Source organism: Rhinolophus sinicus, chromosome 12 (genome assembly GCF_057876585.1).
Source record: "Rhinolophus sinicus isolate RSI-liver-muscle chromosome 12, RSI-T2T, whole genome shotgun sequence".
Lineage (NCBI taxonomy): Eukaryota > Metazoa > Chordata > Mammalia > Chiroptera > Rhinolophidae > Rhinolophus > Rhinolophus sinicus.
Window position 1 is genome coordinate 48,302,882 of NC_142512.1, and position 20,039 is coordinate 48,322,920.

A 20,039-nucleotide genomic window follows, 5' to 3' on the forward strand; every position below is an offset into this window, starting at 1 on the left:
TCAATACTGTAGCTTAGATTTCCTCTGAAATATGCCTGAGTTTCTAGTCTCAAGCTGGAATGAATTTTGGACGTAAGACTGCAACGTCAACTCTTGCCTGAGTTTCCAGGCTGCCAGCCTGCCCTACAAATTTCAGACTTGTCAGGCACCACAATCATGTGAACCAATTCTTTAAAACTAATCTCTCCTCTTCCCTCCTGCTCTGTATGTGTGTATACGTGTATATATTCTATTGGTTCTGAAGAACCCTGACACATTGCTATACATTTTACAATTCTCAGGACAGCCCCCCACAATAAAGAATCGTTAGGCCCAAAATATCAGTAATGCCAAAGTTGAGAAACCTTGTGTTTAGGCCAAAAGAAAAAAAGTAACAGGTATACACATGCATAATAAAATGAAAAAGGACATAGACTTGTTCAAATAGTTAAATATTTTTCACCTTAATAGAAATTTATTTTTTGCTTTTATTACTTTATGTTAGTTTTATTCCAAATATTAGTCACATAAAGGAAAAAAATTTGTGGTAGATTTAAATTTCCCACAAACTATACAAATTGTTTTTCCATTTGTACTTTAATACTATGGACTGAATACTAGCAAAGCTACTTACTTCTCAAAGCCTCCACATTTTCACCTTTCTTCCTGTATGTCTTCTGAATACCACTGATTCTGAAAAACACCATTTTCTACTTTAAGTATTTAAAGCAATGTATCAGTGTTTCCATGTATAGTATTTTTTATCAAATATGTAATTTTTTATTGGAATAATAATAAAGTATCTCCTACTAAAACAATTAACCAGAGCTGACAATAATTATAAAAGTATTTTAAAGAAACTATAAGAAAAAAATATAGTATTTCTCTCCATTTTAAATATTATCCATTTTTCATAAGCCAAATTCTAAAAACAAAGTGAAGCATGTAACTCAAGCAATTTATAGATGACTTTTCATCTTTGATATTTTTCTTTTTGCAGTTAATGAAATACTTGTTAAATCAGTTATGGGAGGTTAAGAACCAAATGCCATTTCACATCAGCACACATGTGAAACTGTCCATAAATGTGAAGTTGTTTTCTCATTCCACTTTAAACATTTTACATAATTTTTTAAAGTAATGGTTTTATTAACCAGTTTGAATTTTCTCTTTGAGAAGGCAGACCATTGGTCTTCTAATTACATCCTAAGTACCTGACGCTCCCTAGTTTTTATACATTTTTCTTCAGTTTAAAAACAAATTATGCTTCACTTTTTCTTTCACTTTCCTTTTCTCGTTCTTGTTATTTTTTAATTTGATTTTGACTGATCTAGCAAGGCACAGTGATTAATTTCTTTGGTTCTTAGAAATTAAACTGATATTCTAATTATGTCACAATACCTAAGCGTATATGAAATTAGAAAAGGACAATTTAATGTGTTGTATAACGTAAGACAAAGCATCCTGAATAAAATTATACAGTTAATATTTATTATTTTAAGCTATAACAATGGAGAAAGTTTAAAACAGCTTAATTGTGTAAACACTAGGCTTTATTACTTTAAAACTGTTTCACTGATATGAAATTTCAAACCTAACAGCAATCTTCTTCCAAATGGTTGCAAAGAAAATAATTTAAAAGAGAAGTAGCCCCTATTAATACGGTGTCTTAAAAAAAAACAGGAAATGTGTACTAAATCTCCTAAGATACCATACTTACATATATTATTTAAAAGACAGGATTTAAATGTGGCATATTCCATCAGCAGTTCTTATTCCTAAATTGCCAGATTAAATCGTACCTTATAGCTTCTTTTCCTATAAATTCTGAAGAAACGGACTCAACAATTTCACTAAAATTAACATTCCCATTAACATTGCCCTCTGATAACTCCTTATAATTTCTTTTGTTCTTTGACCAATATGAGGGCTTCAGAAAATATAAAGACGATCTCCGTAAGCCAAATTCCCCTGAAAAATAGAAATCTGAGTTATCATAACAAATTATTTCTGAAAATGAGTTTTTAAATCATAATGGCAGTATGTAAAACATGTAACAACCTAGATCTAAAGTTTAGATATAAAGTACTAAATCAATATTGTGCAAAAAATAAGTTTTATTGACAAATAATTCAGTTCATAAATATAATAGTTTCAGAGTTGCTGAGAGTACATGGGAATGTAAAGGCAAACAAAGAACATTTTCTGCCCTAAAGGAACTTACATATTTATGAGTATGCATATATACCAAGTGGCTAAAACACAATGCAGAATGTGAGACATGTCACCCGTAATGCTAATAAGAGTTCCGAAGAGCAAAAGTTCATATCTGGATAGGGGATATATCCTGAAGGCTTGAATGAGTGTCATCTTAGACAGTCTATGAAAACAGGCAGTATTTAGAATAGTGGATACAGCTCATAGAGAAGACTTTTTAGAATTAGGAGAGTAACACAGAAACAGGACAGACACAGGACTTAGATATGGTAGATAGCAAAGGTTGCCTACATGACACGTATCCATTTTTTCCTCTTTCCCCAGAAAAATTGACACTTCCCATTTTTTTTTAACATCCACTATTCTTCCAGATGGCCACGTTTCAAAGGGATCAGATCCCAATTACACAGAAGGTTCTAATCGATCTAATCAGTCCTTGGCAGGCTCTAGTGACTGTTACTGTTCCTACCATAAGCATGTAACCAATCAGACAGAAGCAAAGGGCTGAATTCAGGGCAAGGTTCACCCTCCCTCTTCCACTGGATATAAACAAAGAAGCAATGCATCCTGCAACCACGAGAAGAGGAAATCTGCCAGACTCTGGGACAAAGATGGCAAAAGCGTGGACAAAGGGGGTCCCTGATGACATTGTTGAGCAAATCAACCAACTTGGCGTCCATCCTATTTCTGGACCTCCTTTTAGGTAAAACAATTGATTTCCTTCTTGTTTAAGCCAATTAGAAAGATGTTATGTTATGAGTAGCTAAAAACAATCTGAAACACTGGAAATGTGTTTAAATATGTAAATAGGACCATACAAATGAATATTAAATACAGTAAAGAGGAGGAGAGTGACAAGGAGAGATTAAATATGTAAAAGTATTGTGCAGGACATTACTGTATAACGAGTTTCTATTTAATTCACCAGGATGTGCCCGCCAAGGTTTTTGACCAGGTGATTAACTTGATTAAACGGAAAGACTTGAGGTAGGTAATTAGATGAGAGGTATTGCAACGATCTAGACTAGTGCTGCCCAATACAACTTCCTGCAATGACTGAAATGTCCTGGATCTGTACTGTACCATATGTTAACAGCCATATGTGGCTACTGAGCACCTGGAATATGGTTTGTGCTACTGAGGAAATGAATTGTTAATTTATTCAATTCCAATTAATTAAATTTTAAAAAGCCACACGTGTCTAGTAGTTACCATAGAATAGCACAGTGCAGGTCTAGAACACAGACAAAAGTAATGAGGAACTCAAGGGGAAAAGAAAAGGGGGTACTGGATATTTAATAATATTTTGAATCTACAAAAGTTTGCTATAGATGCAAGATAGGAGATTAGGAGAATAGTAGGAGATACAAAATTGCTTAATAGTTTCAGAATTTAAAGGGTAAAATAATGAAACACTTTAGCTGAAAAAGACTTGACATAGCGAAGGATCAAGTTAAGAAGTTCAGTTAGGGACTTAAGGCTTTCAAAACAAACTGCTCTCTTTTTATACAACCTCCTTATGTTCACTAGTTAAGACATGGGTATAAAGTATACTTATTTAAAATTAAATTAAAAATTTAATAATGAATATGACTTGGGTACTCTGGCTGGAAAAAAATTAAGTTGACCCTATGTGGGCAAAAAAACTAAAAATCTTTCAAGTTAAATCCAGTAACTACCTGCATACCTGGAATGACTTGGTCAAGATAAACAGCCAAGAGGAGATAGAATATACTATTAAGTGCTAGCATGATGATAGTAATAATTAGAGGATACGGGCCATCAATCAAATTAGAAAATAAAGCACCTTCATTAAAATCTTCCAAATGCATGACCTGAAAAACAGAAACACCAACTTTATTATATAAAAATAATAAAAATAAGCAAAAGCTAACGCTACCTAGAGTTACTCATTGCATCTACAGTGATAGTACCGAACCTGGGCCTTTTAACAGATTAAACAGTCTACCACACTAGCAATATTAGTTTATAAGGAAAACAGTAAGAACTTTACCAAACTATACGTTTATCACAACAATCCCTTTCATTTATGTTTTTAATGCTGTGTTTCTAAAACTAGTATACATCCACTCCTGGGGCATCTAATTCTAATGCAATGATTATCAAATGAAATAAACATAAAGTATGATGTTAATATCAATTAATGCAAACAAAAGGGTTATGGTCCACGTAGAAGTCAAACAAACTAATCATTAGAGGATAAATTATGGTCAGTATCTTTTCAATACTGAAAAGGGAATAGGTACTATAATTAATTAACATCATTACTAACACAATTATTAAATTATTCATAGTAGATATATGTGGTACAACAGAAAGAAATGTGCTAGAGGTTGAGGCCTCATTTAGATTCCAGACCTGCCATTAAGTGAGTAAACTTGAATTAAATCATTTTGGATTTCGGTCTCCTCATCTATAAAATGAAGGAGATGAATGAAATGACACTGAAAGCCCCTTACACTTACAATGAAAACCTATTAACCTATTAATCTATAATTCTACCTTCTTAAGTGAAGGGGAAACAGTGGACTCTCAAAATATGTAACAACAGCTCTTAGGTGTGAAGTAATTAAAATTCCTTTAACTCAATATTCATAAACAAGCTATCTTAAGTCTCACAAATCAGAAAATTCTATCCAGCCAACATGAATAATCTCTTACACTAATTACATTTTTTCTTTATATATTAACCCAATTTATGTTGTTACATAGTTTCTTAGAAGAAACCTTAGAACCTGATTGCCTCTGTAAAAACTAACAAAAATCAAATTCATAAATTTAAATATTATGCAGGTGAATGACAATCCCATGAATATTGGACGAATAAAATCCACCACGTCTACTTATTTCTCTACTATTATCACGAAAAGTTTGTTCTGCTCCGCACACAATTTTCTCCCAAGCACACATCTGAGATAAATGTACAATACGCAGCAATGTACCCAGGCCACAGAGTAATCTACACTACTGGATGCTTAAATCAATGACTTCTAACAAACAGAGTTATTGCAGTGAAATAGATTGCTGAAATATACTAAAGTAGAAAGTAAAGAACTTATAAACAGGTAATATAAATGAACTTAAAAATGGAGGAAAATATACATGAAACCAATATAAAATGTGCTCCAGTATTCAAATCTCATTCCTTTCTCATGTTGAAATTTTAAAAATTATTATTATTATTATTATTATTGCAAATCATAGATAGTATTCATGGCAGTATAACATGCTGAAGAGAACTGGAAAGAAAATATTTAGTGAAAGCAAAATAAATATATTACCTACCTGAGCAATACCAATCAAAAAAGTACACTGACAAAAGGGACTAAAAAGCCACACTAAAGATTTGGGAAAACTTTCCTGCTGGACTATCAAAAGGCCAACAAATCCAAAAGCCACAGTGACTAAAAATTCAACTATTCCCACATGTTTTGAATTTTTAAAAAGAGGTGTCAGCATTAAAGCAAAAAATACCTATAAAATAAAAACATCAATGTTACTATACTGTTCACATACACTGATACAAAAACAAAATTAAATTTTGCTTGTGAAAGAACAACGTTATTTTCATTGGAAAATACACTCATTAAAATACAATTAATTTCTAAATGCTATAGTAAGATATTTTATTTTCATACAAATAGTGACATACATTTAAAAATTTAAACTGACAAATATTAAAAACTGCATATTATCCATATGATAGGCAAACATGATCACCTCTACCTTACAAAAATCATAAACAGCCATGCATTTCTGCAGTTAGATGTGTACATACATAAACAAAACAATAAATCAACAAGCTTTTAAATAAAGAACCCATCTTTGAAACTGAATGTGTTGATAAGAAACACCACCAGTTAAAAAGCAGGCAATTATATAGAGAAGTATATGAGTTATATGTAAATTATGTTAAAGAGCAGGGGTGCTACTCAAAATATTTAACTGGTACAGCACAGGCACATAAACCAATCAGAATAGAAACTGGAAGCACCTAAAACAAAGGCTGGTCATTAACAGCCAGCATTCAGCCAATATACTAAATGAATATCAAAACTTCCAAAGAGTTGTATTTGCAAAGATATAGCTTTACACAACATCATCCTGTAATATAAATTAATTTGAAAGTCAGGATTTCATGAAAACAAAGGAAGAAAAAGTCCAGCACTGAACAACCTTAATTACACAAGATTATATGAAGCTAATAAAAGATAGACTCAGATGTGATGTGATGTGAAATACATCATATAAAGACAAGTTCAATTTAAATTTGACACTATTTTATACCATTCCTAAAAATATGGAGGCACAATGATGCTATACGTAAGATTTATCAGTAACCTAATAACAACCTGTCTTTCCTGGGAAACTGACTATAAGTAAACCAAACAATAAGACTTTGCTATATTAATCAAATATTTTGACAGTTCTTTATTCACATTTCAAGTTAAAATACTTACAGATGCTAACCCATACAGGAAAAAAAGTAGAAATATCACAATGCAGCTACTTTGAGGGAATAACGAAGAAGCTGTTGCAATGACTGCCATAAGAAGGGACATGAGAAAAATCAAACTTGTATACAGAAGAACCCAGGAAAGCCTAAAATGAGAATACAAAACATTTATGGTTTAAATGCATTAGGCTTTAATTGTTTAAAAATCATTTTAAACAAAATTTCAGCTTTATTTCAGACATTTTATTCTTAAAACTAAGTCAATCTATTCATTTCTGTGTTATGTTCACGTATTGAAAATTCATGCTTATAAGTAATTAAAAATACAGTATTGGTTAAGTTATATGTAAAGCATACTCTGATATAGAGGTAAAATGGTGATTATCTTTCCAAGAGTCAAAACAATTTTACAAATAGCAAATCATGATTAATTTAAATCTAATACTTTCAAAAGTTCACAACACTTCTGATTTTCCTAAAATACAAAAGAGCTTAATGAGTAAGAATTTTCTTTATGGCAAGTGCTACAATTAAACTTCTGATGGCTTATGGTACTTTAAAGAATAAAGGCTACCTCACTAATCCACAACATAATTACTAATATATTTACACATGTGAGACCAAAGAGATCAACAACGGATTCACTATATTGACTCAAAATTTCTCCTCAAATCAGAGCTCAATGAAATTGCTACATTAGTTTCATTTTATCTTTATTTTTCAAGTTAGTAGATCATGATTTAATGCACGCTATCATAAAACCACTGAAATATCATAAAACCACTTAAGCATACCTAAATTACCAAAATTGAATCCATCATTTTAAAGAGATAAAACTGAGGCACTTTCAGCTACTGCTTCCTCACAAAACACTTTAAGAACCCAATACAACTTAAAAACCAATCACTACTAAAATGACAGAAGAAAAAAAAAATGAGCAAAGAAAGTAAGTTATACACAATGACCCGATTAGGTAAAATGCTGTTATTACTGCACTGGGCTAAATGGAATAAAATTTTGTAAAATGGACTATAATACCAACTCACATGCTTATTAACTTTTCTCCCAAAATGTAGTTAAATACATTTTCTTACAACATAGTAGAAGAATTAAGGAAAATACACTTAGAATTACTTATAAAAATGCATGCCTCTATAAAATTATCCTTGTACAAAAATGCTAATACATTGAAGCTCACTTATGAAAACATTTGTTTGGATTTATTTCTCCATAAACTATTTGTATATTTTCATCTTAATTCACACAAACAACTTTTTTCCGGTGTTGGGGGCAGGGGGAGAAGCCCATATACTACATACACAAACTTCAATCATTTTAACTAAATTTTTAATAATATGTATATGCTATGATATTGGGGGAGGACTATAACAGGCAATTATTTTCTAACATTCCCAGATCTCATATATTCTATACACTGAAATACATGGAGCATGCTTTGACTCAAACAAAATGTGAAATAAAATTTAAATATGTAATGTCAACAAGCTTTCTGAATTCCACTTCCCCATGTTAAAACAAGCCAATCGATTGCTGAAGCTTGTCAACTGGTCTCAAATTCCAAGACAAAGACAATCATTGTAAGAAAACAGGATCAGTACCTCTCTTACCAAATCAGGTGAATAACAAAATTACAGTTCTGAATATCTGTATATCTAATATAATTATTAATCATACTGAATAATAAACTTTTAATAACATACCAAAAGGCAGTGTCATGAAGTCCCATTATCTTTAAAAACTCTTTTAACTTTTTCTCTTTTTCTGCCACGATATGAATTGCCAAAAAGTATCCAAAGGGTGAAAATGCTATAACTAAGTATATTAAAATTACTCCTCGGGGAAAGGTATCTATGTCTACAACAGCAGTTTCTCCCATAATAACAGCTTTAGTTGTCTCCAGCTCCTTCCATAGAGAAACATTGGTCTTCAACTATAATTAGAAAATGTAAATACACTCAATTAATTTAGTTCTGATAGTAACCCCTAGCAAAGTGTGACAAAGATACCCCAAAATTTAGTCAATAACCTAGTACAAATACAATCCTCAAGAAGCTACATCTGAAATAAAGTGACTGACCTCAATATCATGAGAGAAGAATGTTGCTTTTATTCATTCTGGAAGCAGACCAGAATGAATGAAGTTTAAAGTTTGAAATTGAGAAGTATATATATTTCTTGACAAAATAATTTGTCAGAGGAAACAAAATTGCAGTTATCATCTTAAGCAATTATTTATGTATCTTAAAAATATGCATTTATAAAATCGAGGAATTAAGGATTATTAGTACCACGAAAGAATGATTCTCTTTTGTTCTCTTAAATAGTATATTTAAAAGTAAATAGTATATCATTCTATTATTTTAAAATCTATGTACACAGTACATATAGATATGCCATATGTTACCTCTACCTAACATTCCAATGAATGTCTAAAATGAGATCTGCTCTGCCTATTCATCCAGTGTGGTCTGGGTGGTAGATGGCTAAGATCTTTGGTCAAAACTTAACTAAGTACTAAAACACCATCAATGTGATATATCCAATAGTTCACTGCCTTTACTTTAAACTTCTGTATTATTGAATTCATGTAATCCTACGTATCCATAATACAATTATATCATATTGTGAGAATTTATAAGACAATTCTACACATATCAATCTCATTCGGTTCTTACAACAATGCTGTCAACTAAAGCATTATTACTGTAGTTACTTTACTATATAGTAGACTAACAGATACGTCTTCTGTTCAAGGTCTCCTGTTCATTTCCACTAAAACATGACACACTGGATCAGGTCTAAGCATGTCTTTAGAATGTAACTGTAACATGTATACACAATCCTAGTGGCAATATAGTATTAAAACAGGCTTGGGAGCCAAAAAGCCAAACTTTGAACCAACTTTGCACTAACTGAATTTTGGAAAGTCACTTAATCTCCCTGTGCTTCAGTTTCATATGTAAAAGGGACATAATAACAGTACCAATCTCATAGAGTTGTTAAAAATTAAATGGGTTAATATTAATCATAACACAGAAACAATGTTTGGCAAATAAGTCACAAATATTTGTTAAATAAAAACAAAATCTACTACTATGATAATATAATAAAGATATGCACTTTCTTTAAACTAAATTATTTTTATTCCAGGGGAAAAGTCTGCAAATATAAATCTTTCATAAATATTACCTATGGTCAACACAGATATAATATATATAGAATGCTGAATCTTACATGCTTGGGAACCATCAAATAAATGTGGTTTTCCAAAAATATTAAAACAAAAAATGACTTCTCTTTCTTAATGAAGTTATAATAAGTTAATGTATTTTGTACATTTGACAGCAAACCAAATCCTGTAGTAAAGACTTAGGACATAATTGTTAAAATACAGTTTGGCTTTATTTTTTCTTCCTTTATCACATTTACCTGTATAATGGCAGCATCTATGGATGCTTGTAAAACTGTGAACCCGGAGGACCAGTACTGAGCAGCCTCACATGATTTTGAACAGCCAGCTATAGGGAAAAAAATGTGACACATAACATTTTGCGTGACTTTCTACTGCATTCCTCTAAAGATAACATATGAAGGGTTACCAAGTAATAGGATTAATCAATCTTTACAGGACCAAAGAAAATAAGCAATTGCCCTTCGAAGACAAACAATATTTATCACATTCCTGAATGTTTATTTCTAATTTTTGAAATTAAGCAAGTTACACGTGTTAGGATACTGAATGGTAAATGAATACAAACGGAAAGAAATTAATTGTAAACATAGTTGTCTAAAATAAGTCCCTTCTCTGTTTCAAGGTAAATTATTCTACAATGACTTAAAACTTCAAAGCACTTCCAGGTGCAAGGACAAGTCCAGGTTAATAGGAAAAAAAAAAAAATTCTGTAAGGGCCTTTGGAATCAAGTCACTGGAATCAAATTCAGTACTTAGCATAGTGACTTTAACATTGCTCAACAAATGTTTGTGGTTGATAATCTCTCTTCATAGGTTTAAGCTCTGAAGGCTGTTTTCCATGTTTCAAACATAAAATAAAGTTCGCTAGTGGAAAACTTGAGGTTTTAAATATATGTAATATACTATATGTGAAAACCATTACATGGAGAAAAAAATACAGATTTAGAAAGTCATACAATTCAAGATACATTTTTGTTTTGTTACTGTAACTGACATAATATATACAAATGTATTAAAATAAAAATGCATGTTATATAAATTATATATGTAGATGGAAATAGGTAGCTATTTGGGTATGCATATATATTTTCATGCTACACTGGGAAGTTTTCTTATCTGAACAAATAAACATAGTTGAAAATGCCAATATTGGACCCAACTAAATTTTGCATAACTAAGAGCAGCAAAGACATGGATTTAACTGATTTTCAATGATTTTTTTTTTTTGTAGGGCTATTTACCTCTGGAATCCATATAAACAGAAGACACTGGAATCATATCAGGAAAAAAACGGAGTTCGTAGGACATGAAGTCTTTGAAAACCACACCCACAAAGTTGCTGAACTTGGAAAGACTGGCTGCTAGCAACTGTTTTTCATCTGTGTATTCTTCAGTAATTATGACTAAAAAATATAGCAACATACTTAACTCACAAATTAAAATAGTTTACTATAATAGATCAAATTTGCCATATTTGATGAATATAGTAGTTTATAAGCACTTTTGTTTTATGCTCTAGCTTCTTAGAAAATGAATAGAGCCTTCTAAAAATACTAAAAAAATGATGAACAGTACAATTTTATAGACACTATTTTTAACTGTTATTTGATTACATAAATTACATCAGTGTAATGCATGTTACTAAAATGATAAAGCAGAATATACACTTTATATGAAATATATGCAGTTATCTATTTCAAAATAGAACTATACAAGTAACTCCTTGATAAATGGTATTTTATTTTCACATATTTCTTCGTATGACGAAAATTCCATCACCCTTCTCAGACACAACTATGTATTTTAGTAACTATAATACAACCCCTCTTTGAATAAAAATTGTCACTTAAGCCCAATATTGCTTGTTTCTTTCTTAGGTCTATGGAGAAAACACTGTAATCATTATTTAGGTCCCTTTACATCAGATAATCCTAATTTTTAAATATTTTCTGATTTACAAGCATCTAGCTTTCACTACAGAAGCTTCAGAGCATGTGGAGAAATGGAAAGAACATAGGATCAGTACTTTATTACTTATTAGCTGTGTGAGCACAGTTAAACAATTCTCCAAATTAGTATGCTCATCTACTATACATACCTGATACACTGGTTAGGATCAAATGCAGTTACAAATATGAAAATGCTTTTGTATATTATAAAGTCTTATTTAAACGTTAATTATCATTATTTTCCAGACCTTTAAGGTAGACATGGGACTCCATAACTGATATGAATAAAAAGGGTGTTAATTCAACAACCTCCCAGCCATGATACCATATATGCATGTATATCCCACTTTCGGACAGTTCTGTTGTTAAAAAGATAGAACTTAAAAAAAACAAAACTACATATATTTCTACTATTTTGGCATCTAAGTTAAAAGTACACTAACTTGGATTTCTTTGGTGTATATTCTTTTCTCCTACTCAGAATTACCAATGAATTTTGTTCTCAACAATTCTGATCAAGTTTTGGAGCTCGCATGCTAAATTAAGCTACTTTACTTAATGTGGTAAGTCAACAAACATGTTATATACCAATAAGGTATGTGTTTAAGAAAAACATTAAATAGCACTAAGCCAGAAAGAAACCAGTGGGGAAGTTATTTGGTTCCTGATTGTATAAACATCTTCTATTCAATGATGTGTTATCTAGTAATGGATGATACATAGTAGAAGTCGATTACAATTATCCAATGTAAGACATGTTAATCTCTTATTTTCACAATTCAGCATGTCATTAAATCAATCATCATAGTATGAACAATGCTGTCCCTTTCTCCAGTTCTTGCCTCAGGGTCTTTCAAAGTCATGTTAACTCATTAATAGTTCACTGCTTACACTGCTTTCTAGTCCACTTTTCTGTGAGAAGTACAAGCTGAGAAAAACAGACTAAGATACTCAATCATACTCATAGTCTCCAAAGCTAAGGTTTTCTTCAGTTTATACCATGTCTCCATAAACAGGCATGACAATCTGAAAAGATTACTGCTTTATAATCTTTATCATATAGTTCTAGCTTCTCATTAGATGAGTCAGAATCAAAATGAAATATTCCTTCCATTCTTTTCTCCTATACAAACATTTATTTTATAAATGGCTTAAAAGTTAAGTATAAAATATTGAAACACATAAAATATGCTTTCCTATTACCAAGAATATAACTAAGGTTTTACAAGAAATATAAGGCAGCAGAATTAAATTATTTTAATACTTTTATAAAGTATACTTTGGTGAAGGGACATATCTCTAAGTGTTAAGAATGTTATTTACTCAATAAAGCAAGCACAAAAATACTGAAAAGGCTTTCTGTCACAAATAGAATACATATATAAGCTCACAATACCATCAGAAAGGTGATCAGTAGAAACCTTTTGCATGATGCTTCTTGTAATATTAGTCACTGGAGTATATCCAAGAATTAGGTTAGAGAGGATAGATTTGTCCATAGGATTCAGTTCCATATTAGACACTTCTTCATATTTCTTATTTGGATGCAACATGCTAATTAGTATTAACCAAAATAAAAAAAATAGTGGAAAAAGAATTTCCTATAATAAAGGAAACAAAATGATTACAAAGTATAACAATAGCAGCAAAATTCATCAAGATTTCTATCCAAATAATATAATACTAATAAATATTGTGTTGAGCATCTCACCTAACTCAACAAGCATATTAGACAATTTCCTTTACATTCAGTTTTTCTGAAATATTTTAAAATTCAAGTCACATGATAAATTACGATAGAAAAAGTATTTAAACATCTTAGCTTACTAATGTAAAATATAATAAATTTACTCATATATAACTTTATTTAAAGGAACTTACCAAACACCCCTAATAGGGATCACCATAAAAATGTCTTTATTCAATTCTAAATTAAAACTCATGCTTTAATTATACCTAAATTTCTACTACTGAAACTATACAGTGAAACATAATAGTCCACTTTAATGAGGATGAACTATCTACTATTTCATCTTGCTGTTTAATTATTCTGTTGGTTTCAGAAGATAAACAATATATTTTCATCCTTTAAAACTACCAACTGTTTAGCCAGACTTCTTACTTTCTTTTACCTTTTAAAGTAATGTATGCTTATGGGAACAAATATATGACATAATTTTGGTAATCCTAGGCAATCCAATCCAGAATCCAAAAGTTGGGAGGTCATGGGGAATAAACTGTGGAATAACGTTCCACAAAGTAGTCTACGGAATTTATTTTTCATTTCACAAAACTTAGGAAATGCATGCCTAAAAGTTCAAAATTAAGCACTGATATTAGAAATTAACTAAACTTAGGAATCATTACAATTTTTAACCTTTAGAAAATACGTAATTGAAGTGTTTTTCTATGGCTAACACAAGTTTTTACTTCACAAGCAAATCAAAGGAACCTAAAAATATAAAATTATAATAACAATTTATCCAGCAAAATTAAAAATCTCATAAAGATGGAATGCAGAATAAACAGCAACAAGGCATAAGAAAGGCATTTAACTTACCTGAACGCTACTTTTTTTGGTCCTGCATTTAATTAGGTAATTCTTCAGTAGGAGTGTTCTGGTCTGTCTCCAAACTCCCACCTCCCTAATTGCAGTAGCCATGTTTTCTGGATCCGTCTATTCAAGTGGAGAGAAAAAAACACACAAACTGGAACCACACAGTCAAGCACATGCCACGTTTAATGGCAAAAACAGACAGATGTTTCAGTCTCAGATTAGACGGAGTTGAGCATTCTCTAAGCTATATCTCCTACCTGGACAAAATGCATGGAAAAGCAATTTGAAGACCTGGAAGGCAAACAGTAGCATGTGAAATAAGAGATAACCAGAATTATAATTATCACCCAACCGTAAGCTTGCTACTTTTTCTCTGCTAAAAACCAACGACAAAGACACAAAAATAAGGATATAAGTTTTTTCTTTTAATTTTTTAAGTTACTTTCATTGCTCCACAGCATACCTGGGGAATGCGTTTAATTGTACAGCTTTGAATAATAATTAGATAAGTTTTAAACACTTAATATTAAAGAATTAATCAAATATTTAACTTTCTTAGATAAAAATTCTTACTAAATCTAATAAATTGCAAGAAAATTGAAAGCCCCACTTAAAATAGACTATAATTTACATAACCCAAAATTCAGTATCAAAAATTCATTTATTAATTTATTAAGAAATTGTGATTGCTACATTAATATGCTAGGAAACCTATTTCACCTTTCTCAAAGCAATAAAAAATGTATATGACCTTTAGAAATAACTGTTAGAGAAAAATCATTTGGAATGTTATCAGTTTTATTTCTGAGAGAAGTGAATTCAGACTATATCCTATAAAATAAATTGAGTCATCCTACCATTTGCAACAACATGGATAGATCTAGAGAATATCATGCTAAGTGAAATAAGTCAGACTGAGAAAGACAAATACCGTATTATCTCACTTATCTATGGAATCTAAAGAACAAAATAAATGAGCAAACAGAAATAGACTCAGAGATATAGAGAAAAAAACAACTGATGGTTGCTAGATGGCAGGGGATGGGTATGCGGGAGAAGGTGAAGGCATTAGAAAGTACAAATTAGTAGTCACAATATAGTCACCAGGATATGAAATACAGTGTGGGGAATATAATCAGTAACGTTGTAAAGATTATGTAGGGTACCAGATAAGTACTGGACTTACCAGGGGGATCATTTCATGAACTGTTTGGATGCCTGACCACGACGCTATACACCTGAGGCTAAAGTAGAATAGCGCTGAATGTCAACTATAATTAAATGTATATGTATACTGACATATATAACTATAATTAAATATAACTATATATATATAGCTATATGGTCACGGAATGTAAAGTACAGCATAGGGAATATAGTCAATGGTATTGTAACAGCTATATACAATGTCAGACGGGTAGTAGATTGGGGGGGTTATCACTTTGTGAGGGGTGTAAATGTCTAACTATTAAGTTGTTTTGTACACCTGAAACTAATAAAATAAATACAAATAAAAAATAAAAATAAATTGAGTCATCCTGATGTTCATAGCTTCCTTGTAAGAGATGTGGTCTGTCACTTCAGCAAGCTTAATTTTCGGAAAGCTTTTAGCTGAAAATGTTCCCTGTCTCCCACAGATGGCTGTTAGAGGTTCTTCTGGTCCTCCCGAGCAAAGCTGATTACCACTCCTTTGTTCCACATCTATATCCAATAAATAAATAAACTGTAATTGTAGTTGACACACTGTGTCATCATTATTTGTTTACATATCTTAATCTTGAACTTGACCATGAGATCCCTGACAAAAAGACTGCCTTATTTATCTTTGTTTCTCTATCACCAATGGTATTATAACCAATTATCACCTTAGTGCAATTTCCTTTATCAAAGCCCTCTAAGAGTCCTTATAGATCAAAGGTCTGCAAACTACAACGGAGGAGGTGGGGACTAAGTCCAGCCTGCTTTGTACAGCCCCTGAGTTAACAGTGTTTTTCATTTTTTAATGGTTGGTATAAAATTTAAAAAAATCAAAGGATGGTATTTTGTGACATGTAAAAATTGTATGAAATTCAGATTTTGTGTCTATAAATAAAGTGTTATTGGAACACAGCCATGCTCATTTGTTTTCCGTATTGTCTGTGACTGCTTTTGTGCTGCAACAGCAGAGTTAAGAAACTGAAACAGAGACCATATGGTCCGAAAAACCTAAAATATTTATAGAAAAAGTCTGCTGACTCCGTTATGGATTAAAGGAAGAAGAGGAAAAGTGGAACATTTAACATTTACTGAGGGATTTATGCACCAAATGTAACGAAAAAAATAGTAAGTCAGACACTGTCACTGACTCTGCAGATAGATAAAACTTAACATAATGTGATAGGAGCAATTGGGGGAAAGAGTTTGGCAAAGAGTAGGATGGAAGTTTCAGGCAGAGAAAAAAAGGAGTGGAAAAGCTAGACACCCAAATATCCTTAACTTGTATAAGGAACAGGGATACTCATGAGATATGACAGAGGCATAGCCAAAGTGAACTGGGGCAAAGGGTGCAGGTGTATGTTCCGATGACACTGTAAAGACAGGCAATGAAAATGGGTTCTGAAATACTATGCATGCAAAATTAGACACCTTTATTTTTGCATCCATATATAGCACCCAATGTGTCTTCTTTTGGCCTTTTCATACCTCAGCGTGATTGTTTAACTGCTTGGCAATTATACTATTTCACTAGTTCATTCACTCCCCAAGCCCAAACCTCCAAAGCTTCCACCCGGAACATCACCCTCGAATTATTATGACCTGATTCCTACTTCACTGAGAAAACTGAAGCTATCAGCAATTTCCAAAATGTCCCATTATCCTTCCTATCCACCTACTTATAGCTGTTCTTTAAGGTAACGTTATACACTTCAACGATGTGCTCTTTTGGCCTAAACTGAAGACTCTGTTTTCATTAGAAAACAGAGCAATAGAATAGCTTTCATTAGAAAGCTGAGCAATAAAAGCTTAAATGGAATATAACTACACTTTTAAGATTTATTTCTTGGAAGAAGAGATTAAGAACATATGGCTGATGACTTGAAAGAAATCCTGCCCAGCTAGGTACATCACTGGCTTCTCAACTAATAAAATAAAAGCACTATAAAATCAAGCCTTTTAACTTAACGGGGTAAATTATATATGCTCTCTTCTCCAGTATTTTAAAATTTACTGAAGATAGTGTAACAATAAAACAAAATACTATGATTTAACCTAAAATATGACTTAACCTAAATTTCATGACAGCATTTCTTGCTAAATGGGAAAATAACAATGCAATGGTACCCATATGGTAATTTATCCAATATCTTTTCTTATATATAACAGGATCCTAAAAGCTTGCCCTTAAAACTGTTTTTTAATACGATTAATTCATACACTAGTAAAGATTCCCATTTAGTAGTATATTACAAAATTATTTCACAAGATCATCCTCTCAATTAATCTCAAAGGCAAAGATTATAAATCGTACTCATTTCGGGACTCTCTTGGCACACTGTTTAGTATCTGGAATATAAAAGACATTTAAACAAACATGGAATGTACTAATAAATTTGCTTTTACCCTGAATGTAAGATTCCCCTATACTAAGCCCCGTTTGAAGGAAAATACATTTAAAGAGCATATACTCAAGGACTAATGCTGGGTCGGAATCTCAGCTCTACCTATTTGCTAGTTGAGATCTGAATAAGTGTCTTAACCTCTTTGCCACCTATTTTCCATATCTGCCCAACTAGACTAACACGTCCAACCTCACAGGGTGGTTGTTATGATTAAAAGAGATAATACTGAGCCTGGCTCATAGCTGGGCGTCCGACATACACTTCTATTCTCCCCTTCTCTTCCTTCAGAACGTCCTCGAAAGGAAGTAAACGTGATTATCTTCATTGTTTAAGATGCGTTTAGCTATTGAGCGATTATCACCGCAAACCGAGATCGACTCCTCCAGCCTACCTGGCTTTCATAACCGCTGAAATATTTTCACGTCGGGAGTCTTTCTGTCTTAGCCATCAGGGTATTTTGCCCCCAAATCGTGTCACGAGATGTGCGCATTTTCACCTCACCCAAAGTCCCTTCAACACGCAGGAAACCCCCCCCCCCCAAGGAATAACGCGAGCTAACGGGACCCAGCTGTTCCGAGCGGAACGGACCCCCACCACATTTCCCCCCATCATAACGATGCCTTGATGATGAAACGACCACGTCCACCCAAACGCAGCCTCGCGGTCGTCACACGGCGCGTCCCGGGCCCCGGGCCGGTCCCCTCGGCATCAACACATCAACACACCAACACCCTGGGAGGAGCAAACAGCATCCCCCACGGGGCACGCGCACCTCCTGCGCCCTGAGGAAGCTCTTCGGATGCTCCGGACCTCACCTGTTCGGCCTCCTTCCGAAGGCGCCCAACCCCTACGCCCCCCGCGCCGCCCCTCTCCCGCCAGTCCCTCTGCGGCCGCCGCTGGCCACCCCGGCTCGGCCCCTTCATCCCCCAAGAGAGGTTTCCCTCCGTGAACCTCAAGCGCCGCTGCCCTGGGCGCCCTCCTCACCTCAGGGCCAGGGCCGGAGCCGCAGCGCCTTCAGGCCGGGACGCGTTCACTGTGCAGAGACCCGGCAGAGGACGACGCTCCGATAAGTCTGTGACGGCGCGGGCTCGCGCGCGCGTCCCCGGTACCGTGCCCCGTGCACCCCAGCGCCGCAAGACTGAAAACGCTCGGGAAGACAAGCGCCCGGCGCCGGAAGCCGAGCGCCGCCTCCAGTCCGACGCACCTGAGGGCGGGGCTCCTACGAGACGGGGCCGCGAACGCGCGCGCTCTCGCCACTCGGCCCCACGCATTGAGGCGCTGGCTGGGGAGGCAGCGCGCCTGTGAGCGGGGAGCCCCGGGGGCGGAGCTTTCCAGGGGGCGGGGCGAGCGGGACCCGCCTAGGCCCGGGTCCCGCGCGCTCCTCGAGCTGCGGTGCCCTGGGAACCAACCCCGCGTCTAGTGGCTCAGCCCAGGGCCCTCGGCGTCTCGAATCTGCCGCCTCCGTGGAGACCTCCCCGCGCTCGCCCCGGAGGCACAGGCAAAAACAACCTTGAAGTCGGGAGCTGGGGCGTGAGTCGGAACCCTGCCTCCTCCGACCTTGGTAATCCTGGCCTGCGGCCCTCCGCTCAGCTGCTTCCCGCGTCCTCACATCTAGTTTTAAGAATCCGTGCTTTTCTGTGTCCCGGCATTTGAACGGTCCTCTCCCAGAACGGCATGTCGAGTCACTCCGCAGTCCCTTCTCCTTTACGCCGCAGCGTCTGGGATGCGTGGCCTCGTTTCCGTGACTGCTGCCTGGGTCCCCCTTCAGACCCCGACCTAGGACTTCTAGACGTTGAGGATGCTTTTAGTTTCTGAAGTGTTCTCAGAACTTCTGGGAAGGTGGCAGATCCTGAATTTTCCAAACGGTCTGAGACAGATGGCATACGTGAGAGCGTTTTTTTTTTTTTTTTTTTTTTTTTTTTTAAGTTTATTGGGGTGACAATTGTTAGTAAAGTTACATAGATTTCATGTGTACAATTCTGTATTACATCATCTATAAATCCCATTGTGTGTTCAACCCCCAGAGTCAGTTCTCCTTCAATCACCA

The 20,039-nt window shown here is 34.3% G+C and overlaps 1 protein-coding gene across 3 annotated transcripts in view; it reads right to left on the reverse strand.

Moving 5' to 3' along the window:
* ABCA5 (ATP binding cassette subfamily A member 5) overlaps positions 1-19,220 on the reverse strand; it is a 56,817-nt gene extending 37,597 nt beyond the window's left edge. The window contains exons 1-12 of one of the 3 annotated variants that reach the window (XM_019733015.3): positions 18,977-19,220; positions 14,651-14,684; positions 14,397-14,513; positions 13,233-13,437; positions 11,129-11,290; positions 10,124-10,212; positions 8,395-8,624; positions 6,678-6,819; positions 5,503-5,691; positions 3,884-4,031; positions 1,782-1,950; positions 614-672 (exon numbers count right to left, since the gene is read on the reverse strand). In XM_019733015.3, the coding sequence (XP_019588574.1) occupies positions 614-672; positions 1,782-1,950; positions 3,884-4,031; positions 5,503-5,691; positions 6,678-6,819; positions 8,395-8,624; positions 10,124-10,212; positions 11,129-11,290; positions 13,233-13,437; positions 14,397-14,513; positions 14,651-14,665 (1,525 nt within the window). In that variant the 5' untranslated portion in view covers positions 14,666-14,684; positions 18,977-19,220. Of the gene's footprint in view, positions 1-613; positions 673-1,781; positions 1,951-3,883; positions 4,032-5,502; positions 5,692-6,677; positions 6,820-8,394; positions 8,625-10,123; positions 10,213-11,128; positions 11,291-13,232; positions 13,438-14,396; positions 14,514-14,650; positions 14,685-18,976 lie in introns of those variants that run through there. The other 2 variants (XM_019733016.3, XM_088802343.1) reach the window with 2 other exon arrangements.
* Positions 19,221-20,039: the final 819 nt, after the last annotated feature.